At 44.4% G+C, this 26,123-nt stretch overlaps 1 protein-coding gene across 2 annotated transcripts in view; it reads left to right on the top strand.

The window, feature by feature from the left end:
• LOC118365058 (EGF-containing fibulin-like extracellular matrix protein 1) overlaps nt 1-25,725 on the top strand; it is a 35,737-nt gene extending 10,012 nt beyond the window's left edge. For both annotated transcript variants that reach the window (XM_052490677.1, XM_035746964.2), the window contains exons 3-9: nt 8,425-8,470; nt 8,875-9,150; nt 18,687-18,806; nt 18,995-19,114; nt 19,450-19,573; nt 22,490-22,682; nt 23,788-25,725. In XM_052490677.1, coding sequence (XP_052346637.1) covers nt 8,425-8,470; nt 8,875-9,150; nt 18,687-18,806; nt 18,995-19,114; nt 19,450-19,573; nt 22,490-22,682; nt 23,788-23,949 — 1,041 coding nt within the window. In that variant the 3' untranslated portion in view covers nt 23,950-25,725. The remainder of the gene's footprint in view (nt 1-8,424; nt 8,471-8,874; nt 9,151-18,686; nt 18,807-18,994; nt 19,115-19,449; nt 19,574-22,489; nt 22,683-23,787) is intronic.
• Nucleotides 25,726-26,123: the final 398 nt, after the last annotated feature.

Below are 26,123 nucleotides of genomic sequence, written 5' to 3'. Positions count from 1 at the left end.
CTGTCATAGTTGAAGTGTACCTATGATGAAAATTACAGGCCTCTCTCATATTTATAAGTGGGAGAACTTGCACAATTGGTGGCTGACTAAATACTTTTTTGCCCCACTGTATATGCTGACTCGGTGAGTGAGTTTATAAGGAAGTGTATAGGAGATGTTTTACCCACTGTGACTATTAAAACCTTCCCTAACCAGAAACTGGGAATTGATGGCGCCATTCGTGGCAAAACAGAGCACGTACCACCGCATTTAATCATGGCGAGGTGACTGGAAATATGGCCGAATAGTTATTCCCTCCGTAAGGCAATCAAACAAGCAAACTGTCAATATAGAGACAAAATGGAGTCGCAATTCTGGGACAGAGAGATAGAAGCTGTTTTTCAATCTCAAGCCATCAGATTGTTAAACAGCCACCACAAGCACAGAGGCGGTTGCCTACTTACAGACTTGATATCATTGACCACCTTAATAAATGGAACATTAGTCACTTTAATAATGCCACTTTAAGAATGATTACATATCTCACATTGCTCATCTCATATGTATATAATGTATACTGTATTCTTTACTATCTATTCTTTACTATCCATTGCATCTTCCCGTTCTGTCACTGCTCATCCATATATTTTATACTTATATATTCTAATCCCATTCCTTTACTAGATTGTGTTATTAGGTTTTGTTGTGGAATTTGTTAGATATTAGGGTTGTTGTGGAATTGCTAGATATTACCTGTTAGATACTGCTGTACTGTTGAACCTAGAAGCAAAAGCATTTTACTACACTCGCAATAACATCTAACAATAAAATTTACTTTGAACATGCTATACATGAGGTCAGATCTCAGGGTCTCCACTTCACAGCTCTGTATGGGTTTTGACTGACAGCCGTTCTGAACTTGGGCACCACGTGCCAGTGATGCGTAGGCTGACTCATAACCCGTAGTCCCCACAGTTATACTGTTATTATTATTATTATTATTATTATTATATAAGGCTGGTTTAGGGTCATGCAATATGGTGTTGAAGAAGGGCGGTTGAATAAAGAGAAAATAATAGCCTACTGTAGCCTACTGTTCAGATGGAATAAATTAAATCTGACTGTAGGTCTATAATTGTGCTTGCCTACGGAGCTGTGAGGGGAACGGCACCTCAGTACCTCCAGGCTCTGATCAGGCCCTACACCCAAACAAGGGCACTGCGTTCATCCACCTCTGGCCTGCTCGCCTCCCTACCACTGAGGAAGTACAGTTCCCGCTCAGCCCAGTCAAAACTGTTCGCTGCTCTGGCTCCCCAATGGTGGAACACACTCCCTCACGACGCCAGGACAGCGGAGTCAATCACCACCTTCCGGAGACACCTGAAACCCCACCTCTTTAAGGAATACCTAGGATAGGATAAAGTAATCCTTCTCACCCCCCCCCCCCTTAAAAGATTTAGATGCACTATTGTAAAGTGGCTGTTCCACTGGATGTCATAAGGTGAATGCACCAATTTGTAAGTTGCTCTGGATAAGAGCGTCTGCTAAATGACTTAAATGTAATGTAAATGTATAATCTTAATAGTAATTCCTGCAGAATGAAGCATTTCTTCCAGTAAAATGATACACCAACTGTAGGCAAAATTTTGACTCAGGAACCGGAGTGGAGAAATATTATTTCTTTCTTTCAGCATCTTGAGAGAATGTTAATGTGCAGTTAGATTCAGGCTGTATCACAACCAGCCGTGATTGGGAGTCCCATAGGGCCGGCTCACAATTGGCCCAGCGTCATCCGGGTTTGGCCCGTGTAGGCCGCCATTTTAAATAAGAATTTGTTCTTAACTGACTTGCCTAGTTAAATTAAGGTAAGGGGCCTCCCGAGTGGCGCAGGGGTCTAAGGCTGTGCCACTAGAGCTGGCTGTGACCGGGAGGCCCATGGGGCGGCACACATTTGACCCAGTGTCGTCCGGGTTAGGGGAGGGTTTGGCCGGCAGGGATATCCTTGTCTCACCGCACACTAGCGACTCCTGTGGCTGGCCGGATGCAGTGCACGCTGACCAGGTCGCCAGGTGTAAGGTGTTTCCTCCGACATATTGGTACGGCTTGCTTCCGGGTTGGATGGACATTGTGTCAAGAAGCAGTGCAGCTTGGTTGGGTTGTGTTTTGGAGACGCATGGTTCTCGACCTTCGCCTCTCCTGAGTCCGTACGGGTGTTGCAGCGATGAGACAAGACTGTAACTTCTACCAATTGGATACTATGAAATTTGGGACAAAAATTGGGTGTTAATACAAAAAAACAACTAAATAAATTTAAATAAATTAAATGTGAAAAAAAGATACTGTCTGTAGAGATGCTATCTTTATCAGCATCCTTAAAGCTAATAGTATTTCAACCACATAAAATATGCATCCAAGCCGAACTGAAATCTTATCAGAAATATGTTGGGTCATTTTCACAGCTTTCTCTTTCCTTTCCTTCCAACCGGTCAAACTGATGAAATTTGGACATTTTACACAGAAAATATTTTCAATTTTATTTGGGGGGGGGGTTATTGCATTTTTTCACTGGTCCCTTAACATGTTTGCTCCATTAAAGAAGCATAAATGACAGAGAACTTAACCAATGTCAACTAGATTGAAGCATTCATTCTGTAGATATATGGCATTCTTCTGGCGAGCAAGGGTTTATTTAGTCACATAATGACAGAAGAGAAGCTGTATGTATCTATAGATAGGTTGACTAACAAATAGCCTACAAAAATTGTTGGAAATTATAAGCAGAAACATATCTTAATCATGCAAAAAAAAGCATGCACCTCCTGTCAAAAAAATCTTTCTACCGTCTCTGGCTGTGGCCTACAGCAAAAACATTTCTATATTACGGGTTAGGGGCGGCAGGGTAGCCTAGTGGTTAGAGTGTTGGACTAGCAACCTTCAGGTTGTGAGTTCAAACCCCCAAGCTGACAGCTGACATCTGTCGTTCTGCCCCTGAACAGAACCCACTGTTCCTAGGCCGTCATTGAAAATAAGAATTTGTTCTTAACTGACTTGCCTGTTAAAGGTAAAATAAAAAATAAAATAAAGGGTCGGCTCCGGGCCTCCAGATTTTCACTTTATCACTTATAGTCGGGCGGTTGTGGATGGGTTATTGGTAATTGCAAGCGTGTGTGGGTGAACGAACAGCTGACCTGGTCACCCCCACCACGCGTGACAAGAAGTTCCCAAACTTTGTCCTCAGGACTCCAAGGGGTGAACATTTTGTTTTTTGCCCCAGCACTACACAGCCTAATCAAAAAGGGATCTAATGAACAAGCTTTGATCATTTTAATCAGCTGTGTAGTGTTAGGGCAAAAGCCAAAATGTGCACCTGGGGACAGAGTTTGGGTAATGCTGTGCAAGGGCATTGTGCACAGGGATGGCAGATGTGGGTGTAAGCATCTGCCTCTGAAACTCAAAGGTTGCAAGTTCAAATCCAATGATAGAAAGTTGTTTTTGAGATTTTTGTTTTAAGCCTAACCCAAACTTTACCTTTTTCCTTAAACATTCAGAGTTAATGCCTAAACTTAACCTTAAAAACATCAAAATGTGAGGTTTGCAACAACTTCAAAATTTGACATTTGAACAACATGGATGAACGGCTAATTCTCAAATATAGTTAAGTAAACTATGTTAAAGATAGTTTAACTTCTTCCAGTGTGAAGTAATTGGTAGCTTTGAAAACTGTATTTTCAGGGAAGCTTCCTCACTGATTAAATGTCTTATCTACATAAAACAAATCACACAACTTTTAGTTTAGCTTCTCTGTGAGCAGCAAGTTCATTTAAACATACTTAATGTACTAAATATACTAAACTACATATATTAATAACAGATACAATAATACATCCAATACAACTTGAAATGATTATCAGCATGCTAAGGATAAAATAGCAAAGACTGAATATTTCCTACATGAGAGAAATGTGAACACTATGGGGAATTTAACCTTAGGATGTTTAACTAAAACATGAACTAAGTGATAAACTGATAAGAAATTTGCTTTCAACCAATGGAAGTTTAAAAGAAAAAGAAACCAAATTTTTAAAAAATTAAATAAAAATCAAACCCAGTTCAGAACCTTTGAGGGAACTTTGTTCTTCGTACAATGCTTAATGACTGCATGCACTGACACAATAAGAAAACAAACATTAAGATACTGAAAACAATTACTGGGGTCAGCTGTTAAAGTTGCCTTGATCTTGCTATGCTTCTTACTGAAACTGGCATGCTATATATTTTCAACAAGAAAACAATGATTCTACCTTGTGCAAATGCTATACAAAAAAAAAAACTGGGACTAGCATAAACTGGGACTCGGGACTATTAAATCTAAATGTGTGGCCAACTGTTCCTAGAAAGCCACAGTATATGAGATATTTCTCCAGCCAAGCGACAACACAACTGATTCAAACTAATCAATCTGTGTTTCTGCTTGGTAACTGTTTGCTTCTAGAAAGAGAAGGAACAACAAATGGTCAAGATGAGCTAGCAGTTTAAAGAGCAGATTTTTGCAAAGATGAAATGTATAGCAGGCTACATTTATGAGAATACTACATGTATGAATTTGCTTACCTTATCAAGCTTGAAGATTACATTACTCATTTATCACAGAAAAGTGTTATGAGTGAATGCACCACATGTAATTATGTGCGCTGAGAGTTGCACATAGTTAAGGGAGTGGGTAATTTAATCAATATACAAAACATAATACAAAACAAGAAACATGAACAACGCACAGACATGATACTGAAACAGGAACAATGACACCTGGGGAAGGAACCAAAGGGTGTGACATATATAGGTCAGGTAATCAAGGAGGTGATTGAGTCCAGGTGAGTGTCATAATGTGTGTAACGATGGTGACAGGTGTGCAGACAGGGAGCACATGTGACAGTACTCCAACGCACGGCTCAAGCCGCAGGACTCCGACCAAGATGATGATCCCGGGGACCAAGATGATGATCCCGGGGACCAAGATGATGATGATCCCGGGGATCAGGAGCGAACCAGTCACCACTGCGAAGGTGCTGGAACCTGTCGTTCCAGCTGAGGCGCGGGAGCTTGGCAACCTAGAGGCCTGGAGAGAGAGCATACGTGACAGTACTCCCTCCCCGGCACGTTCAGCTTCAGCCGCAGGACGGCAAGTACAGGGATAATCCCGGGGATTTAGGAGAGGACTGGTCGCCTCCGCTGAGGCACAGAAACCTGACGAACCGGCTGAGGCGGGAGAGCCTGGTGAGCCAACTGAGACCTCCGGGCACGGGAGCCCGTCGAGGCACGGGAGCCCGTCGAGCCCGCTGAGGCACGGGAGCCCGTCGAGCCCGCTGAGGCACGGGAGCCCGTCGAGCCCGCTGAGGCAAGGGAGCCCGTCGAGCCCGCTGAGGCACGGGAGCCCGTCGAGCCCGCTGAGGCACGGGAGCCCGTCGAGCCCGCTGAGGCACGGGAGCCCGTCGAGCCCGCTGAGGCACGGGAGCCCGTCGAGCCCATCGAGCCCGCTGAGGCACGGGAGCCCGTCGAGCCCACTGAGGCACGGGAGCCCGTCGAGCCCGTTGAGGCACGGGAGCCCTTCGAGCCCGCTGAGGCACGGGAAGCCGTCGAGCGCGTTGAGGCGGGGGAAGCAATCGAGCCCACTGAGGCAGGGGAACCCGTCGAACCCACCGAGGCATGGGAATCTGACAAACTGGCTAAGGCCTCCCAGGTAGCTCCGGTTCTGACACCCGGACCCGACATCACCTCCAAAAAAAATGATCGATCCCTGATGCTTCACTTTGGTGAGGCGTCATTCTGTAACGATGTGCGCTGAGACTCGTGAAGCAAGTTCAGGGAGTGAGTGAGTTAATCAATAAACAAAACATAATACAAAGCACAGTCATGAAACTGAAACAGGAACAATGACGCCTGGGGAAGGAATCAAAGGGAGGGACATATATAGGGGAGGTAATCAAGGAGGTGATGGAGTCCAGGTGAGTGTCATAATCCACATAACGATGGTGACAGGTGTGCGCCATAACGAGCAGCCTGGTGACCTAGAGGCCGGACAGGGAGCACATGTGACACCACAAACATATTTCCAGGGTGTTGATGCATCCTCTTCAGACAGGACGGGTATGGGCAGGGGATCCATCTGCAAAAGTTAAGTTTTGCTCTGATCAAGTCAGTTCATATTGAGCTGGTCAAGTCAGCTCATATTGCTTGTTGCTACTTTAACTTAGCTGTTGTGCTAGCTAACATGGTACTGAACAGTGACGCTAGCATATTGACATTTGTTATTACAAGACAGCAAGTCATTAACTAAAAATGTGTTTAGGCAAATCATTAGTTAGCTAGCTAGCTACCACATTAATTGTGCAAAAATATGATAGCTATCTAGCTAAGCGCTAGCCACTAGCTGAGGACTAGCCAGTCTGTGGCACTGACAGTTTGCAACAACATGTGTTTCACTCTATCCCATAAAACTGCTAAACAGGCATCAATTAGCTAACATGATTTAAGTTTATTGGGATGTTTCATTAATAAATTAGACACTCACTGTACAACTTCGGTAGGTAGATCACTTGGTTTGCATTTCCAATAGATTTGTCTTCTCCCACTGACTGGTCATCAATGCTTACTGGTCTTGGAACTACTTCTGGTTTGCCACTAATAAATATTGTTGCCACAAGTTTGCCACAGATTCAAATAGAATCTTGAGAGAATTGTTTGTCAGAAAAAAACTGTGGCGAACTATTTGCCACTAATACATATTATTGTTGCCTAAGGTTTGCTGCAGATTCACCACCAGTGGCCAACATTTGCAAAATTATGTCGCACAATACTTAATTTGCAGCAAATTAGCCACAAACTTTTTTTTTGTAATTGGCAGCACAAGCAAGAGCCAGTACTGAAGGACAATATACGTTTTTCAAAGTGGTATTTCATTCAAGTCAAGGATGGGGTCAATTACATGTTTTAATTCAGGAAATGAAAATCGTCATTGTAAGCAAATAGACTATTTGCATTTCATGAAGTAAAATGTTAATTCACTTCCTGGATTGAAATGTGAGTTGACCCCAACCCTGACTCATGTACCAAGTGAACATTAATGAAAATTAACAGAGGGCTTGGAATGGACACTGATGGGGTGGGATAGCATTGGCATGTCTCCAGTGGAGGATGTCTCCTTCTCGACAAATGACTGTAGTTGAAGTTGTTGTTGTTGGAGCTGATGAATTATGGAGGTAATAACATGAGTCTGGACTCATGGAGACTGGAGACAACACATGCCCGTGCACACACAGTGGCAAGTCCCATGACTCAGAAGAGAGCAAGCGAGGAGAGCAGACATTCCACCCTGGATGGCGACAGACTAAACACATTGTTTTGGGGTGAATTAGGGAGACACAGGTGTTCTTCAGGCTGACTCCTTAATTGCTGTCTGCCTGATTTCCTCATGTATAAGCTCAAAGTGGCATAACAAAGGAGCATAAGACTACATACATTTACATTTACATTTAAGTCATTTAGCAGACGCTCTTATCCAGAGCGACTTACAAATTGGTGCATACACCTTATGACATCCAGTGGAACAGCCACTTGCATCTAAATCTTTTTTTGGGGGGGTGAGAAGGATTACTTACCCTTACTTACCCTATCCTAGGTATTCCATGAAGAGGTGGGGTTTCAGGTGTCTCCGGAAGGTGGTGATTGACTCCGCTGTCCTGGCGTCGTGAGGGAGTTTGTTCCACCATTGGGGGCCAGAGCAGCGAACAGTTTTGACTGGGCTGAGCGGGAACTGTACTTCCTCAGTGGTAGGGAGGCGAGCAGGCCAGAGGTGGATGAACGCAGTGCCCTTGTTTGGGTGTAGGGCCTGATCAGAGCCTGGAGGTACTGAGGTGCCGTTCCCCTCACAGCTCCGTAGGCAAGCACCATGGTCTTGTAGCGGATGCGAGCTTCAACTGGAAGCCAGTGGAGAGAGCGGAGGAGCGGGGTGACGTGAGAGAACTTGGGAAGGTTGAACACCAGACGGGCTGCGGCGTTCTGGATGAGTTGTAGGGGTTTAATGGCACAGGCAGGGAGCCCAGCCAACAGCGAGTTGCAGTAATCAAGACGGGAGATGACAAGTGCCTGGATTAGGACCTGCGCCGCTTCCTGTGTGAGGCAGGGTCGTACTCTGCGGATGTTGTAGAGCATGAACCTACAGGAACGGGACACCACCTTGATGTTAGTTGAGAACGTCAGGGTGTTGTCCAGGATCACGCCAAGGTTCTTAGCGCTATTTAATGAGATGTAGACTGTAACGCTTCAGAGATATGTGATACGTATTTTGTAGATCAATTAATCAATCGATGAATCAATCAACCCCTCAATCAATCAACAAACCAATCAATTGAGGACCAGATACTTATCCTCCCTTATTTCTATTCGCAGTGCACAGATGGCTATACATTTGACATGGAACGACAAGAATGCAAAGGTAAGAGGTGCTTATCAACACTTTGTCAAATGTCCTTGTACGTTTCTGACTTAATGAATAGATTGATTAGTAGATTAATTGAAAAGCACTATAGAAGAGATACGATCAGTTCTAGCAGACACCGTACTGTACACATACCATACAGTATGTGTACACCAAGCATTTTGATGATGGAGGTGGGGTTTTTCCTGGTACACTCATGCTGACTTGGTGGTGTTACACTCCGACCAGACCTGTGTTCAAATACTATTTGTTTTTTTCCAACCTGGAGTGACAGCACTTTTGGGGCTATTCCACTGGTGTCATTGCACCAGGCAAGCTCAATCAAGTAGTTGAAAGAAAATAAGCCGTGGCTTACTATATGAACCCAGGTCTGTCTCTGAATGCAGTCCTCCCTTTTTCAGACATCAACGAGTGTACCACGGTGCCCGACGCCTGCAAGGGCGGCATGAGGTGCATCAACCATTTCGGAGGCTACTTCTGCCTACCCCAGAATGCCCAGATCATCGTCAGTAATGGTGACGACGAGCCCACCGTGGCCCCTCTGGTGGAGGAACAGCGTCCTCTGGCACCCGCCCCTGCTCTGCCTGTCCGACGGGTCATCCAGAGCCCCTTCCAAAGCCAGGGCACCATGCAGTGTGCCGCAGGGTTTGTGGTGGACGAGCTCAACTACTGCCGTGGTAAGAGTAAGCCCACGCAACTTAACTTGGGCGTGTTTATTAGGATTAGGTCACGCTATAGTAAAATACAAATACCCTGATTCGTTATGGAAGTGTCCAGCATCATTTTAATCCTACATACAAAGATTCCATCACTCCATGATGAACGTAATTTGAAGTATATAGGAATGGATCTGCCAAACAGTTTTTGACCAGAGGTTGATTCTTATAAGTGGACTGTGCAGTGCAGTTATACAAACTCAGTACTAAGGCTACAGTACTCAGCATTGCAGGAGCCCCAATTTGAATGAGCAATCCCAGCAGGCAGATTTCCCTCTGGAGTACTACCAATGCTAGTTTATAAACAAATATTGAGGCAAAAGATAGCCATCACATATTGTCATTCAGTCAATTCAGGATTCATTCCAATTGGAATTCATTCAAATTGATTGCAGTCCCTTTTTAAGTTTAGAGCACTTTGTATGAAAACAGTTCTAGTGAAATTCCTTACTGGCACCGAAGATCTTACACTACATGTAGTCCTATTTTGTTAAGCCAATAACACAGTATATGAACAGTTTATGCGCTATCTGCAGGTTATGAAGATGCATTGTGTTTGATCTGTAAAGTGGGGAACCACTTAACTTCCATTTAACCCTTTGCTCTCTTTCTTTGGATGATGGATTTGCAGCCGTCATTAAAGAATGTCCTCATTTGTCTCTGTGTGCGTGTGCATGCGTGTGCATGCATGTGTGTGTGGGTGCGTGTGTGTGTACATGCGTGTGGGTGCGTCCTCCAATCTCCTGTTGGAAAACGGTGCAAGATTTTAGTCAAGTTGCAACATGCCAAATCCTGGCAGTAGAGGGAAACAATTGCTGTTACATAAACCATTGAATCAACATGGGGTGACAGCCAAGCCGAGCTCATGGAAGGAAGGAGCTGGTCGCCAACAACACATTCCTGAAACATATTTTTTTCTAATTTAATCATATTGTTTCTTTCATCAGAGGGACTGTCCTTAAGTTGGAGTGATTCACAAACTTAAGGCAGACAGATTAGTGGTATGTACTGTACAGTATTATACAGTGTCAGATACAAAATCAAAATGATGCAACATCTCCAAAGAAAATGGCTTTAGTCATTTGCATTGATACTTTTCCAGTTTGTCATCACAGTCAAAACATACACTGTTACCAAGAAAGGTTATTGCAGTGTCTTGTTCTTACAACTGGTAAACATTTGCCACATGCTGACTGCGAGTCTGGTAACTAATGCTAATAAGACCGTGGCACTTAAAACCATTACATTTACATTTAAGTCATTTCGCAGACGCTCTTATCCAGAGCGACTTACAAATTGGTGCATTCACCTTATGACATCCAGTGGAACAGCCACTTTACAATAGTGCATCTAAATCTTTTAGGGGGGTGAGAAGGATTACTTATCCTATCCTAGGTATTCCTTAAAGAGGTGGGGTTTCAGGTGTCTCCGGAAGGTGGTGATTGACTCCGCTGTCCTGGCGTCGTGAGGGAGTTTGTTCCACCATTGGGGGGCCAGAGCAGCGAACAGTTTTGACTGGGCTGAGCGGGAACTGTACTTCCTCAGTGGTAGGGTGGCGAGCAGGCCAGAGGTGGATGAACGCAGTGCCCTTGTTTGGGTGTAGGGCCTGATCAGAGCCTGGAGGTACTGAGGTGCCGTTCCCCTCACAGCTCCGTAGGCAAGCACCATGGTCTTGTAGCGGATGCGAGCTTCAACTGGAAGCCAGTGGAGAGAGCGGAGGAGCGGGGTGACGTGAGAGAACTTGGGAAGGTTGAACACCAGACGGGCTGCCGCGTTCTGGATGAGTTGTAGGGGTTTAATGGCACAGGCAGGGAGCCCAGCCAACAGCGAGTTGCAGTAATCCAGACGGGAGATGACAAGTGCCTGGATTAGGACCTGCGCCGCTTCCTGTGTGAGGCAGGGTCGTACTCTGCGGATGTTGTAGAGCATGAACCTACAGGAACGGGCCACCGCCTTGATGTTAGTTGAGAACGACAGGGTGTTGTCCAGGATCACGCCAAGGTTCTTAGCGCTCTGGGAGGAGGACACAATGGAGTTGTCAACCGTGATGGCGAGATCATGGAACGGGCAGTCCTTCCCCGGGAGGAAGAGCAGCTCCGTCTTGCCGAGGTTCAGCTTGAGGTGGTGATCCGTCATCCACACTGATGTGTCTGCCAAACATGCAGAGATGCGATTCGCCACCTGGTCATCAGAAGGGGGAAAGGAGAAGATTAATTGTGTGTCGTCTGCATAGCAATGATAGGAGAGACCATGTGAGGTTATGACAGAGCCAAGTGACTTGGTGTATAGCGAGAATAGGAGAGGGCCTAGAACAGAGCCCTGGGGGACACCAGTGGTGAGAGCGCGTGGTGAGGAGACAGATTCTCGCCACGCCACCTGGTAGGAGCGACCTGTCAGGTAGGACGCAATCCAAGCGTGGGCCGCGCCGGAGATGCCCAACTCGGAGAGGGTGGAGAGGAGGATCTGATGGTTCACAGTATCGAAGGCAGCCGATAGGTCTAGAAGGATGAGAGCAGAGGAGAGAGAGTTAGCTTTAGCAGTGCGGAGCGCCTCCGTGATGCAGAGAAGAGCAGTCTCAGTTGAATGACTAGTCTTGAAACCTGACTGATTTGGATCAAGAAGGTCATTCTGAGAGATAAGAGCTGTAGAGCTGGCCAAGGATGGCACGTTCAAGAGTTTTGGAGAGAAAAGAAAGAAGGGATACTGGTCTGTAGTTGTTGACATCGGAGGGATCGAGTGTAGGTTTTTTCAGAAGGGGTGCAACTCTCGCTCTCTTGAAGACGGAAGGGAGGTAGCCAGCGGTCAGGGATGAGTTGATGAGCGAGGTGAGGTAAGGGAGAAGGTCTCCGGAAATGGTCTGGAGAAGAGAGGAGGGGATAGGGTCAAGCGGACAGGTTGTTGGGCGGCCGGCCGTCACAAGACGCGAGATTTCATCTGGAGAGAGAGGGGAGAAAGAGGTCAGAGCACAGGGTAGGGCAGTGTGAGCAGAACCAGCGGTGTCGTTTGACTTAGCAAACGAGGATCGGATGTCGTCGACCTTCTTTTCAAAATGGTTGACGAAGTCATCTGCAGAGAGGGAGGAGGGGGGATTCAGGAGGGAGGAGAAGGTGGCAAAGAGCTTCCTAGGGTTAGAGGCAGATGCTTGGAATTTAGATGAGATGAACTCTGCCTTGTTGGCCGCAGATCGGCAGTTCCAGAGGCTACCGGAGACCTGGAACTCCACGTGGGTCGTGCGCGCTGGGACCACCAGATTAGGGTGGCCGCGGCCACGCGGTGTGGAGCGTTTGTATGGTCTGTGCAGAGAGGAGAGAACAGGGATAGACAGACACATAGTTGACAGGCTACAGAAGAGGCTACGCTAATGCAAGGAGATTGGAATGACAAGTGGACTACACGTCTCGAATGTTCAGAAAGTTAAGCTTACGTAGCAAGAATCTTATTGACTAAAATGATTAAAATGATACAGTACTGCTGAAGTAGGCTAGCTGGCAGTGGCTGCGTTGTTGACACTACACTAATCAAGTCGTTCCGTTGAGTGTAATAGTTTCTACAGTGCAGCTATTCGGGGGCTAGCTGGCTAGCTAGCAGTGTTGATTACGTTACGTTGCGTTAAAAGAACGACAATAGCTGGCTAGCTAACCTAGAAAATCGCTCTAGACTACACAATTATCTTTGATACAAGGACGGCTATGTAGCTAGCTATGTAGCTAGCTACGATCAAGCAAATCAAACCGTTGTGCTGTAATGAAATGAAATGAAAATGTGATACTACCTGTGGAGCGATGCGGAATGCGACCGGTTGTTGAGTGGGAAGTTAATTCGGTAGACGTTGGCTAGCTGTTAGCTGTTAGCTGTTAGCTAGCTAGCAGTGTCTCCTACGTTAAGGACGACAAATAGCTGGCTAGCTAACCTCGGTAAATTAAGATAATCACTCTAAGACTACACACTCTAAACTACACAATTATCTTGGATACGAAGACAGCAAAGACAACTATGTAGCTAGCTAACACTACACTAATCAAGTCGTTCAGTTGAGTGTAATAGTTTCTACGGTGCTGCTATACGGTGGACGTTAGCTATGTGGCTAGCTGCTGGGCAGTAGACTACGTTAGGACGACGAAATACGATAATTACGCAATTATCTTTGATACAAAGACGGCTATGTAGCTAGCTAAGAAGAAATTGCTAAGATTAGACAAATCAAACCGTTGTACTATAATGAAATGTAATGAAAAGTAATGAAAAGTAATACTACCTGCGGACCGAAGTGCAAATGCGACCGCTCGCTCCAACCCGGAAGTACCCGGGTTGGGTACACACACACACACACACACACACACACACACACACACACACACACACACACACACACACACACACACACACACACACACACACACACACACACACACACACACTCCCAGTTAACAAAGCCCGGCTGACCCTGCTTTTGGCTGGTGGGATTGGGCGGGATTTAACTCCAGCCTTAATTCTTTAATGTTTACAGATCTGGAAAGGTTTGAGCAGTGTAGTGGTATAGCTTCATCAAAATGCTTCCACCTTCCAGATAGGCAAACATTGAAGGGTTAGGGCCAAGAGGAAGGCATAGGGAGGGAATTAGGATTAGAGGCCGGGCTATTATTATGTTGCACTGCTGAAGAAAGCAGGGCTGTGTGCATTAGGACTTACAGTAGCAAAAACGTTTTGCAATAGAAAACGAAAACAAGTATTTCTTATTGGGTAAGTTCAGATAGTACGTCTCCATTTCACTCTGTTTCCGAAAGTTTTTTTCCCACTACGTGCCTACTGAACACAGGATTCCTTTTCCAGGAAATGTGGGCATAAATAAACACTTTTGAATTGACATTTGATCTGTGGAGACAAACTTAAAATCAGTTCCTAAAAATGAGTGGCCAGTAAGATTGCTTTAGGTAACAATATCCCTGAGAGCCTGAGTATTCTACTGTTCAATCAATACATTGACTGTAAGGTTCAATAGACACTCATTATTGAAGTGCCAAAGAGGAGACAACCAGCAGACACTGACTAGAGCCATCCTACATCTCATCCACCTCAGACATGGACAGATGGGTCCACCAAAAAAGTAGTCACAACATCACTGCATGTGGGCTTTAGTCTTTAGCATTTGATTTGGTCTGCGGCATATTCTTTCAGAAGCTTAGTTCCCTTGTTTACTCTCTTTCGTCATTTCAAAGGAAATGTTGCCCTTCTCAAAACAGTAGTTTCTCATCCTGGATGTTTACATATTTGAAGTGGTGGGTGGGTGGGGGGCTTCCCTCAGTAGTCCCCTTGCGATGAAGCATTTTGAACCTGACACCTTGATGGAATGAGAATATATAGGGGTGCTTGGCACAGCATTCTTGCAAAGACACAGGGGTCTTTGTAAACCAAGCTTTTTGTATGAAATGTTCTGGGGGCGGGTGGGGGACAATATGTGCATGCACTCTGTAGTGCGGTTGTATTTCAACGTTGTAGTTTTATCCAATTCTGGCAAGAAGTACTATATTTTAAGGTGTCATGTTCTTTGCACTCGTATTTCTGGCACAGTGTGTTAATTACACTTATGCTACATCAAACTCAAGTTTGATTTCAGGATTGGTTCACCTCTGTCAGCATGTCAACTTGTCACTGGTCTTAATTTCTAGGGAAAAAAGGTTGCAGGGTGACAGTATCGTCACTTTTTCCCCTCATATATGCTGAGTGGAGGCCAGCTTTGATCATTAGAGCTATTCACCTCCCAATCCCACCAGCCAAAAGCAGGGTCAGCCGGGCTTTGTTAACTGGGAGTGTGTGTGTGTGTGTGTGTGTGTGTGTGTGTGTGTGTGTGTGTGTGTGTGTGTGTGTGTGTGTGTGTGTGTGTGTGTGTGTGTGTGTGTGTGTGTGTGTGTGTGTGTGTGTGTGTGTGTGTGTGTGTGTGTGTGTGTGTGTGTGTGTGTGTGTGTGTGTGTGTGTGTGTGTGTGTGTGTGTTTGAAAGGGGAACTTGTTTCCACAGACTTCCAGCCTCCAGGATGACATAATTCTCACCTTGTGTCCATCACTGTCGTCACAAAATTAGTTACATCAGCAGGGTAAGAGTAGGCTGGTCTCAGATCTGTTTGTGCTGTCAATGACCATAGGATTTGGCAATAAATACAGCACAAACATATCTGGAAGCAGGCTAGGGTATGAGGGGAACGGTGCGTTGAGCCTTTGAGCTTTCTGAACAGACTCGGTGTTCTCTCCCACACGTCTAACACCTCCAACTATTTATAAAGCCCTTTTTACATAAGCCAATGTCAAAAAGTGCTGTACAGAAACCCGGCCTAAAACCCCAAACAGCAAGCAATGCAGAAGTAGAAGCACGGTGGCAAGGAAAAACTCCCTAGAAAGGCCAGAAGCTAGGAAGGAACCTAGAGAGGAACCAGGCTCTGAGGGTTGGCCAGTCCTCTTCTGGCTGTGCTGATCTCCCCAGAAGAGGGGAGATCAGTGATTAAATCAATGGACAGATGAGAACAAGGCTGCTGAGGCACGGAAAGGATTTCCCTGCTGGAGCATGCCGGGGAGATTTGGGTTTGGGCACATACGGAGCAGGTGTTGACGGAGCGGACGATGTCGTGCACCAAGGTTGGCCACCAGTACTTAGCAGAGATGGATTGAATGGTGCAGGTGATACCTGGGTGTCCAGTGGCAAGGGATGTGTACGCCCAGGTCAACAGCCAATCCCTTACCTCTTTGGGAATGTAGCTGTGCTCCGGAGGACAATTTCACAACAACTACCTTATACACACAAGTGGAGGCCGGACGTTTCTACACTTGTGTGTATAAGGTAGTTGTTGTGAAATTGTTAGGTTAGATTACTTGTTAGATATTACTGTATGGTCGGAACTAGAAGCACAAGGCTACACTCACATTAACATCTGCCAACCATGTGTATGTGACAAATAACATTTGATTTGATTTGACAAGGCCCTCGCCTCCTCCCTGAACATCACCTCTCCTCTCCTTTTCCGGTTTAAGCACTGCATAGTCAACCACTGGGAACTGGGAATGAATAAGAATATGTACATAAAAATATATGAATGAGTGATGGCCGAACAGCATAGGCAAGATGCAGCAGATGGTATAGAGTACAGTATATACATATGAGGTGAGTAAATATAGTATGTAGACATTATATAAAGTGGCATTGTTTAAAGTGGCTAGTGATACATTTATTACATACATTTTTCCATTATTAAAGTGGCTAGAGTTGAGTCAGTATATGTTGGCAGCTGCCACTCAATGTTAGTGATGGGGCGGCAGGGTAGCCTAGTGGTTAGAGTATTGGACTAGTAACTTTCTGCCATCAGGATGACCGTATCCAAGGAGAGGTTGTCGTATCGACACGCCAGCTCCTTCTGGAACTCTTCGCACAGTCCTCTTATGAATAAGGTGCAGAGTACTGGCTCATTCCATCCGCTGGAGGCTGCCACAGTCCGGAAGGTGAGGGTGTACTCCACAGCGGTCTGGGCACCCTGCCAGAGTTGGAGTAGGCGCTCACCTCCCTCTCTGCCCTCCGTTGGATGATCGAAGACCGCCCTGAACAGAGCCATGAACCTTTCATAGGAACCCCTCACCTCTCTCCCAGGCGTCCGTCAACAGGGAAATGACTGGCAACCTTGGACCTCTCAGTGGTACGGGCTCCTGTCTGATGTGCGAAATAAAGGAGCACTGGAGTAGGAAGCCACTGCATTTAGACGAAGTTCCTTCATATTTGTACAGGCGGGACAATCGGGCATCGCTGACCTGGGTGGACTGCTGGATGGGCTGGGGACTGGCTCGCTGGGACATGGGCTGGGGACTGACTAACTAGTTGGAGGTGATGCCCCTCGGATGATGTTGAGCCGTACCCAATTGCGCCAGTTGGTTGTGGGGTTGGTGGATTAGGTGTCCCTGTTCGCCGACTCTCTGGAGATGTCTGGATTTTCTGCTGTTTCCATTTGTTGAGACACTATTCTGTAGTATATATGCAGGGAGTCAGGAAGCAAGAATTTGGTTAGTCCACTACAGAATTTGGTTAGTTTAAGAACGAAGACCATGAAGATATACAAAATAAGAATGGGCATGAAAAACTAAAACCTGTTACTTGAGTTGACACTGGAGAGACGAAGCAGGTACGAAGCAGGTAACATTTAACAAATAACAGACATAGAACGAGACAGGAACAGCGTCAGCATACAGCAGACAATAACAATCGAAAGCCGCGGAGAAGCCCGACGGGCTGGCTTAGGTTCCATCGGCGGTGGAATCCACCCTGATGTCACAAAAAAAAAAAAAAAAGGAACTCATGGACCGGCTGGGCAAACAAGAACTGACGATCCAGCTGAGGCCCAATGTGGGATGTGCGCCATCCGAGCCAAGAAACCTCTCGAGCCAGCGAGGGAGTGGAAGCCCGACGAACTGGCTAGGCAACCCCGGTTCCATCGGTGGCGACCCAGAGCCGATGCCACCATACCAACCAGAACGCCAGTACTCCCCGATGCTTCGTATGTATGGCTGCTGCATTCTGTCACATGAGTTGATGCTGGAGAGATGAAGCAGGTACGGGGAGTAACATTTAATAAATAACGGACATAGAACGAGACAGGAACAGCATACAGAAAACAAAGACAAAAACAATCAATGCCGAGGAGAACAGAGCTGGGGAACTGACAAATATAGGGGAGGAAATAAACAGGTGATAAATGAGTCCAGGTGAGTCCAATAATGCTGATGCGCATGACGAGGGAAGGCAGGTGTGCGTGATGGCAGGAGTGCGTGATGCAAGGCAATCTGGCGCCCTCAAGCGCCAGAGGGAGGGAAGAGCGGGAGGGAAGAGCGGGAGCAGACGTGACAAAACCAATACAGCCTGAAGACTGAGGCTTCTGAGGGCTAGATAAAGGGGAAGTAATCAAGGTACTGATGAAGTCCAGGTGTGCATAATGATCGGGAGCAGGTGTGCGTAATGATGGTTGCCAGAAGTGCGTAATGTGGGTTGCTAGGACCAGTGGTTAGTAGACCGGCGTAATTGACCGCCGACGCGGGAGAGCGGGAGTAGGGGTGACAACTTTCCTGAGCATGTCTGTGTCAACCAAGGAGAACAAATCCATAGTGCCTTTGCATGGTAGGCACATATCATCAAACTTCTCATCAGGTCTTGCTTGACTGATACCAAGCCTAATGTTTTTTATCTTATGTCTCATCACATTTAGATGTGGAGAAAAGTTAAAATAAGTTTGCGGGGGTAGGATTTATCAGCCATCAATGGTCGAGAAGAGCGATCTAAAATTATTCTGGTTATTAGTGATCAAGTTAGAAAAATGAGCACGTCGAGCATTTCTAATTGCCTTGTTATACAGTATGTGTCAAGTTGTTCTCTCAGAATATCATAATGGACCTGAAATTTTGACTTTTTCCACTTCCGCTCTGCCTTTCTGTAATTTTTCTTTTAATTTATTAGTGCCTCCTTGTCTTGCAGATGTGAACGAGTGTGAGGGGAGCAACCCCTGTCAGCACCAGTGCTACAACATCATGGGCTCCTTCATCTGCCAGTGTGAGCAGGGTTATGAGCTAGCCTCTAACCAAGCCTCCTGCCAAGGTGCTGCAAGTCAATATTAGGAAGGTATTCCTAATGTTTGGTAATCTCCATGTATATTTATCAGTACCTTAATGTATACTGATACAATTTCACAATCCGCCCACTCACACCTAATATTTTCTTTCCTGAGAAGTTTGTCAGCCTTCTCCTCTTTAAGGGTTGACTTTGTAATATTTATATATTCGTAGATATCGACGAATGCGCCTTCTCGAGTTACATGTGCCAGTGGCAGTGTGTTAATCAGCCTGGAGGATATGTCTGTGCCTGTCCCGAGGGATACCAGCTCCAAGGCAACCGAATGTGCCAAGGTAAATAGGCCTGTTTCAACTAGTATAATATCTAGCCCTCTCTTACACCAGCAGCAAGTCGTACGTCATAATAATGAATCTCAATACCTGTTTACCTGAATCCCCAATGATAACTCATTGGCTTTAGGCCTAGATTTTTACTTGTATCTTGGTTAAAGTCAGTATTGACTTCATTAACAAACAGTACATGAGATAGAAATTATAGTTTCACATTTAGTTTTAAGCTACGCATTGCTTGTTTACAAAGACCTCAAGACAGTTGCACTAAGCTCAATCTATCTTAAGCTATTTTCTTATTGAAATTACCATTGACTACATTTTCTCTCCATTAACAGACATAGATGAGTGTGAAACAGGAAACAACTGCCGCGAGGACGAGATGTGTTGGAACTACTTTGGCGGTTTCCGCTGCTACCCCAGGAACCCTTGCCATGAGCCCTATGTGAAGACAGGAGAGGGGTGAGTATGGTCCGGTGAAATGCATGATGATAATCACATGATGAGTAACCTTGACTGGGACCTGAAGTCTTTGCGGGCTAACACAGTATTGTGGGGTGAAGGAGACCCAGGTTCAAATCCAGTTGGTTACATAGTATACATAGTATGGACCCTTAAATGACCACATAGAGTGGCTGCATGACCTTTATTTGCTGACGGGATGATGTTTTGGGCTGGGGATGCTGTCAACGGAAGGGGGTATTTTTCTCTGCTCTGCTGACAAGTATTTTTCTACCTCATACAGGAGTAATAAAGGCCTAGTGCACTAATTTGGTTATTATTATTAATTTTTTATTAGTATTTATTTTTTAAATTGTGATTTATCAGGGGGTGCTGCAGCACCCTCAGCACCCCTACTTCCCGCGGCTATGGGTAGGCCTGATAACCCGACAATGAGAGCCTATAGGGAAGAGGTCAACGACCTGGCAGTGCGGTGTCAGGACAACAACCTCAACGTCTGCAAGACAAAGGAACTGATCGTGGAAACAAATGGCTGAGCATGCCTCCATTCACATCGACGAGGCTGTTGTTGAGCGTGTCAAGAGCTTCAAGTTCCTCGGTGTCCATATCACTAAGGATCCACACACACCAACAGTCTTGAAGAGGGCACAGCAATGCCTCTTCTTCCTCAGGAGGCTGAAAAGATTTTGGCATATAGTCCCTCAGATCCTCAATGTTCTACAGCTGCACCATTGAGAGCATCTTGACTAGCTGCATCACTGCTTGGTATAGCAACTTCTTGGCATCTGACCGCATGGCGCTACAGAGGGTAATGCGTACAGCCCAGTACATCACTGGGGCCAAGGTCCATCCCATCCTGGACTTCTATACCAGGCGGTGTCAGAGGAAGTCCCATTTCTAGGGCCTATCTGCATTGACCCTTTTTGTACTAACTTTTTTGACTCATCACATACAGTGCCATCAAAGTATTCACACCCCTTGAGTTTTTCCACATTTTGTTGTGTTAGAACCTGAATTTAAAATTGATTTAAATTGATACTTTTGGATCAATGGCTTACACACAATAACCCCATAATGTCAAAGTGGAATTGTTTTTCCAGATTTTTGAAAATTAATTACAAATAAAACTATTCAATGCCTTTGTTATGGCAAGCTTAAATACTGTATGTTCAGGAGTAAAAATGTGCAAGTCACGTAGTAAGTTGCATGGACTCACTCTATATGCAATAATAGTGTTTAACATGATTTTTGAATGAGTACCTAATCTCTGTATCCCACATATACAACTGTCTGTAAGGTCCCTCAGTCGAGCAGTGAATTTCAAACATAGATTCAACCACAAAGACCAGGGAGGTTTTCCTATTAGTAGATGGATAACATTTAAATTAAAATGCAGACATTTAATATCCCTTTGAGCATGGTGAAGTTATTAATTACACTTTGGATGGTGTATCAGTACACCCAGTCACTACAAAGATACAGGCGTGCTTCCTAACTCAGTTGCCGCCAAAGGTGTGAATACTTGTGTAAATGAGATATTTCTGTATTTAATTTTCAATAAATTTGCAAACATTTCTAAAAACATGTTTTCACTTTGTCATTATGGGGTATTTGGGTGTAGATGGGTGAGGGAGAAAACAATATTTAATCAATTTTGAATTCAGGCTGTAAAACAACAAACTGTGGAATAAGTCAATGGGTATGAATACTTTCTGAAGGCCCTGTACACTGCTGCTAATGTTGATTATTTATCCCGTTGCCTTGTCACATTATTCCTAGTTATATGTACATATCTACCTCAGTTACCTCGTACCCCAGCACATTGACTCGGTACTACCTGTGTATATAGCCAAGTCATTGTGTGTTTATTATTACTTTTATTAACTTGTGTTATTACTTTTCTATTATTTCTCTATTTCCTTTCTCTCTGCATTGTTGGAAGGTAATCATTTCACTGTTACTCTACACCTGTTGTTTATGAAGCATGTGACAAATAACATTTGATTTGACTTTGAGGATTCCTTTCCCCGTGCACTAAACAACCTTACGTGTTACTTCACGCCAAAAAAACTTTACGCACTTGCTGCTCTCCCCTGCTCCTGGGTGGAATCAGGCGCAGAGAGCAAGGTTCAGTAGATTGTCAAATTTATTCACCGGCGCAACAAAACGGTCACGCCAACACACAGGGCACATACAATTTACCAGCCCAAACAACAGGACCAAAATAGTCCGGAGAATAAAGACACAAAAAAAACCACCATCCAACAGAGTAACAAAAAACAAGCCCGCACAAATACCCAGCGGGCCTAGTGCCCTTAAATAGCCTACAAACAAACACTAACACAAAACAGGTGTACCCAATTACCCAATAACCAGAAACAAACGGAAAGGGAATCGATGGCAGCTAATAGGCCGGCGACGACGACCGCCGAGCACTGCCCGAACAGGAAGAGGCACCATCTTCGGCGAGGTTCGTGACATCGACATGACGTATAAACTAATTTAGGTTAAGGTTAAGATTACATAATTGCAAATATAAGCAGGAGGCAGCCAGGCAGTGTAAGTGTTTTTTTTCCCCTGCTTTTCAGTCAGTATCTAGGCTACAACATAAGTTACACACATTGGTGGGGAGTTACAGACAGCATGGACCACATGGATAAAAGTGTCAGCTAAAATTACCTCATAGCTAAAACAATATGTATTAAAGTGCTAAAATGACCATTTACACAAAACCACATCAATAAAAGTGCTAGCTAAAAAAAACACATACTGTAGACAAAGCCACAAGGACGAGATTAATAAAGTGTCTGCTAAAATGACCACATAGCTAAAAACCACATTGGCCACATGTATAAAAGTATCTGCTAACATGACCACCCACATCCAATGGTTCTCTCTGTCTCTGCATGTCTGTAGGCGTTGCAGCTGCCAGTCGCCCACAATGTGCAGAGGCCTGCCGCCATCCATCGTCTACAAGTACATGAGCATCTCGTCGGAGCGCTCCGTCCCAGCCGACATCTTCCAGATCCAGGCCACGAGCGTCTACCCTAACATGCACAACACCTTCAGGGTCAAGTCTGGCAACGAGGGAGGGGAGTTCTTCCTCAGGGTGAGCCCAGAGATGTTTCAGTCACTCACCAGGCATTAACATTACCATCATGTCAGATGGTGTCAGCATTTGTCACTTGCTTTTCTACCTAAGTGGTCGCGTAATTGAATGATCTCTCATCTACTGTGTTATTTAAACACTTATTTGAAGTAGGGGGTGGTTTCAGATGTTCTGGTTGCCCTTTGCTATTTAGGGAATATCGTGTGAGACAGTCCCTTTAATTAAATCATCTTTTGACTTCCCCTCATTGCGATCCCTTTACCCTTAAATGGATAGCTCACACACATTTCCCACATACATCATTTATTATTGGATATCTAAAAAGTAGTTTGAAGCAAATAAAAAGTAGGTTTGAAGCAAATATTCTAATATTTGCACCAAAAATTATACAAATTTTACCAGCAGTGGTGTGTTTCCATCAAACGGACTTCTTGCGACTAAAAAGCTGTGCGTAATGACGTAGTCCACATAAAAAGGTACTTTATTTACAGAATAAAAAACTGTTCAATATGTTTCCATCCCACTTTTAACTTTGTCGATAGTTTCGGCACAAAAAGTCTGCGGTAAACAGCAAATGTGCTATGTTCCAGCCAACAGCTGTACATAGTGCAGAGGATACATGATGAGATTATGGATAAGCGCAAGATCAGTTTTATATGTCAATTGGCAGCCAAGCACCGATAATCATGTCACCAGCATACAAATTAAGACCCTCAATATTTATTGGAAAGGAGCATCAAGTTCACTGTGAACTTTCACCACTCTGTAAAATGTCTCATTACTTATTTAATCTGTAGCCTAATAAACTGCATTTTTTTTCCCCCAAGTTGTAGTAGAAGGACCATACAACATAGCACCGTGTGACTGCAAGTTTACTGTGACAAATGCGCAAAAAAAGTGTTTACACTGCTATTTGCTATTTATCTATTTCACAGACATAAAAATGATCCACCCTAGTCTAGCGTATTTTGTTCTATCAACATTTTAGGAATGTTTATTGACAATTGCTTGTTTTTATCCAACAAGTGTAAAATAATGGTAGTGATAGAACCCTTGTTAGCATCCTCAGAACATGCTAACCTAAATAATCCCTTTAACCTACCAGCGCTCCAGTAACGTCAGCGCCATGCTGGTGATGACCAAGCCGCTGACCGGACCGCGGGAGCACGTGGTCGACCTGGAGATGGTCACCCACAACAATGCCCTCAACTACCGCTCCAGCTCTCTGCTCCGGCTCACCATCATCGTGGGACCCTATGCCTTCTAAGTTCCAGTTATAAATTGCTCTTAGGCACTGATCTTAGATCAGTTTACCTGTCCCCATATCTCATATTATCCATTAGTGGATAAAATGCTAAACTACTCAGCCCTCTTACTCCCTGCCAGACCCTCACAAGGCCTAACACTCTCTGTAGTGCTTGGATTTAATAGAGATATCCACATACTCCATGCAAGGGTTTCCCATTCCTGGTCCTTGTCCTGTTTTGGCCAGTTTTCATTCAAATTGATGGCTGTATAAATTGTGATTGAATGTATATTGTCTAATCTGCTGGTTGAGCACTGGACTGGGTGAAATTGTTTTGTTTTAGCTCAAAGTGTGTATTCCTTTCTTAGAGAAGGAACCATTGGATAATTGCAGTGAAAACCAACACACACACACAGAGCACATACAGGAGGGTGAAATAGCCAGGCCACAAAATAGTCATTTTATGCATCACAAGCTAACGATAACATTGTAAGAGCATAACGTGACTTAAATTGAACACAAGTCCTTCTTATTCATCCCTTGCTAAATGTATGTATTGCAGAGTAGTAGGAGTTCTCATTACATTGAAATATTTGTGAAATCTCAACCTTAGTCTAGTCAAGATGTGTTTTCCTGCAGAGAAATTACCAGTGTTTGAAATCACACTTGCCCTTTATTATCTTTTACCATAGTTGCCAAGTGAGGTTCACAATCACATCGTATCCCCTTTAAAGATCACTGATTTTGTTTGTTTGGAGAGCTTTTCACTTATGTAGTTGAAAAGAAATGTACAGTAATGCAATGTGATGTCACTATAAATACCAACTGTCTTTGAAAAGAGACATATCTGTTTCAGTTTTCTTGAAGAGAGATAATCTCTTGGACGGACTTTGAGTTTCTGACCAAATTACGTGAGATTTTAGTTCTGGGTTAACCAAGATTAGAAGAGAGACAAAGGTACCTAAAACAGTCAAGCTTATTGGTGAAGTGTGATTTATTGGGTTACAATTATAGTGCGAGGACAGTGATGGAACCGTTTGCAATGTGTTGTAATCTAATGGCATCCTTAACAAATAGAAATGTATGATCACATCAACCCCCATCGGAGAGTTGCTCGGCAACCTCTGCCCGTTGGGAATAAAGCAATAACGCTTTTGGACGCAAAGATGATACTTTTCAGGAAATCATTGGCAGTGTTGTTTGGTAATATAGGCAGGGGAATTGTTTCTTAACATGTCTGTATGTGTGCCAGAGTGCCTTTTGATCCTGCACAGCATTTCCAGTCAACGATCTGCAACAAACAGTTAGGTCATTTCAACACAGAGTGCCTTTCATAAGGAGTCATGGTATTACAATTTGAGATATCTCGGGTTTTTAAGTAGAGGATTTGACTCCATGAGATTTTTGGAAATAAATGTCATGCTTGACAATCAACAGGGAAGCTCAATTCAATCAAAAGTTGTCCACGTCCAATAACATGCCATTTCAAATGTGTATGTACTATATATAGGTAGGTAGTGTAATTACAGTATTGCATTTCTCTATGGTTTTAACAGTCAATTTGAGCAAATGTCTGTTTGTAAAAAGTGTTAAGGAGGTAACAGTTGTAGACCTACCATAAATAACAATGCGTACCTACACTGTGGTTGCAATGTACCTGCCTATATAATATACCTATATAACTACCATGTAGATACATAGTTCTGGCAACAATATTATGTGGAACCACATGTGGCTACATATCAATATGAAAATGATTTCTTGGGGTGATAATAAAATGTAATTAAAGACTGAAAATTGCCAATGAAAATGTCTTATTTTGCAGGCAGGAGGTACACTTGTAGCTCTAATACACTGCTCAAAAAAAAAAAGGCAACACTTAAACAACACAATGTAACTCCAAGTTAATCACACTTCTGTGAAATCAAACTGTCCACTTAGTAGGAAGCAACATTGATTGACAATACAATTCACATGCTGTTGTGCAAATGGAATAGACAACAGGTGGAAATTATAGGCAATTAGCAAGACACCCCCAATAAAGGGATGGTTCTGCAGGTGGGGACCACAGACCACTTCTCAGTTGCTATGCTTCCTGGCTGATGTTTTGGTCACTTTTGAATGCTGGCAGTGCTTTCACTCTAGTGGTAGCATGAGACTGAGTCTACAATCTACACAAGTGGCTCAGGTAGTGC

Source organism: Oncorhynchus keta, chromosome 32 (genome assembly GCF_023373465.1).
Source record: "Oncorhynchus keta strain PuntledgeMale-10-30-2019 chromosome 32, Oket_V2, whole genome shotgun sequence".
In the NCBI taxonomy this organism is placed as follows: domain Eukaryota; kingdom Metazoa; phylum Chordata; class Actinopteri; order Salmoniformes; family Salmonidae; genus Oncorhynchus; species Oncorhynchus keta.
This window is presented reverse-complemented; position numbering and strand designations above follow the sequence as displayed.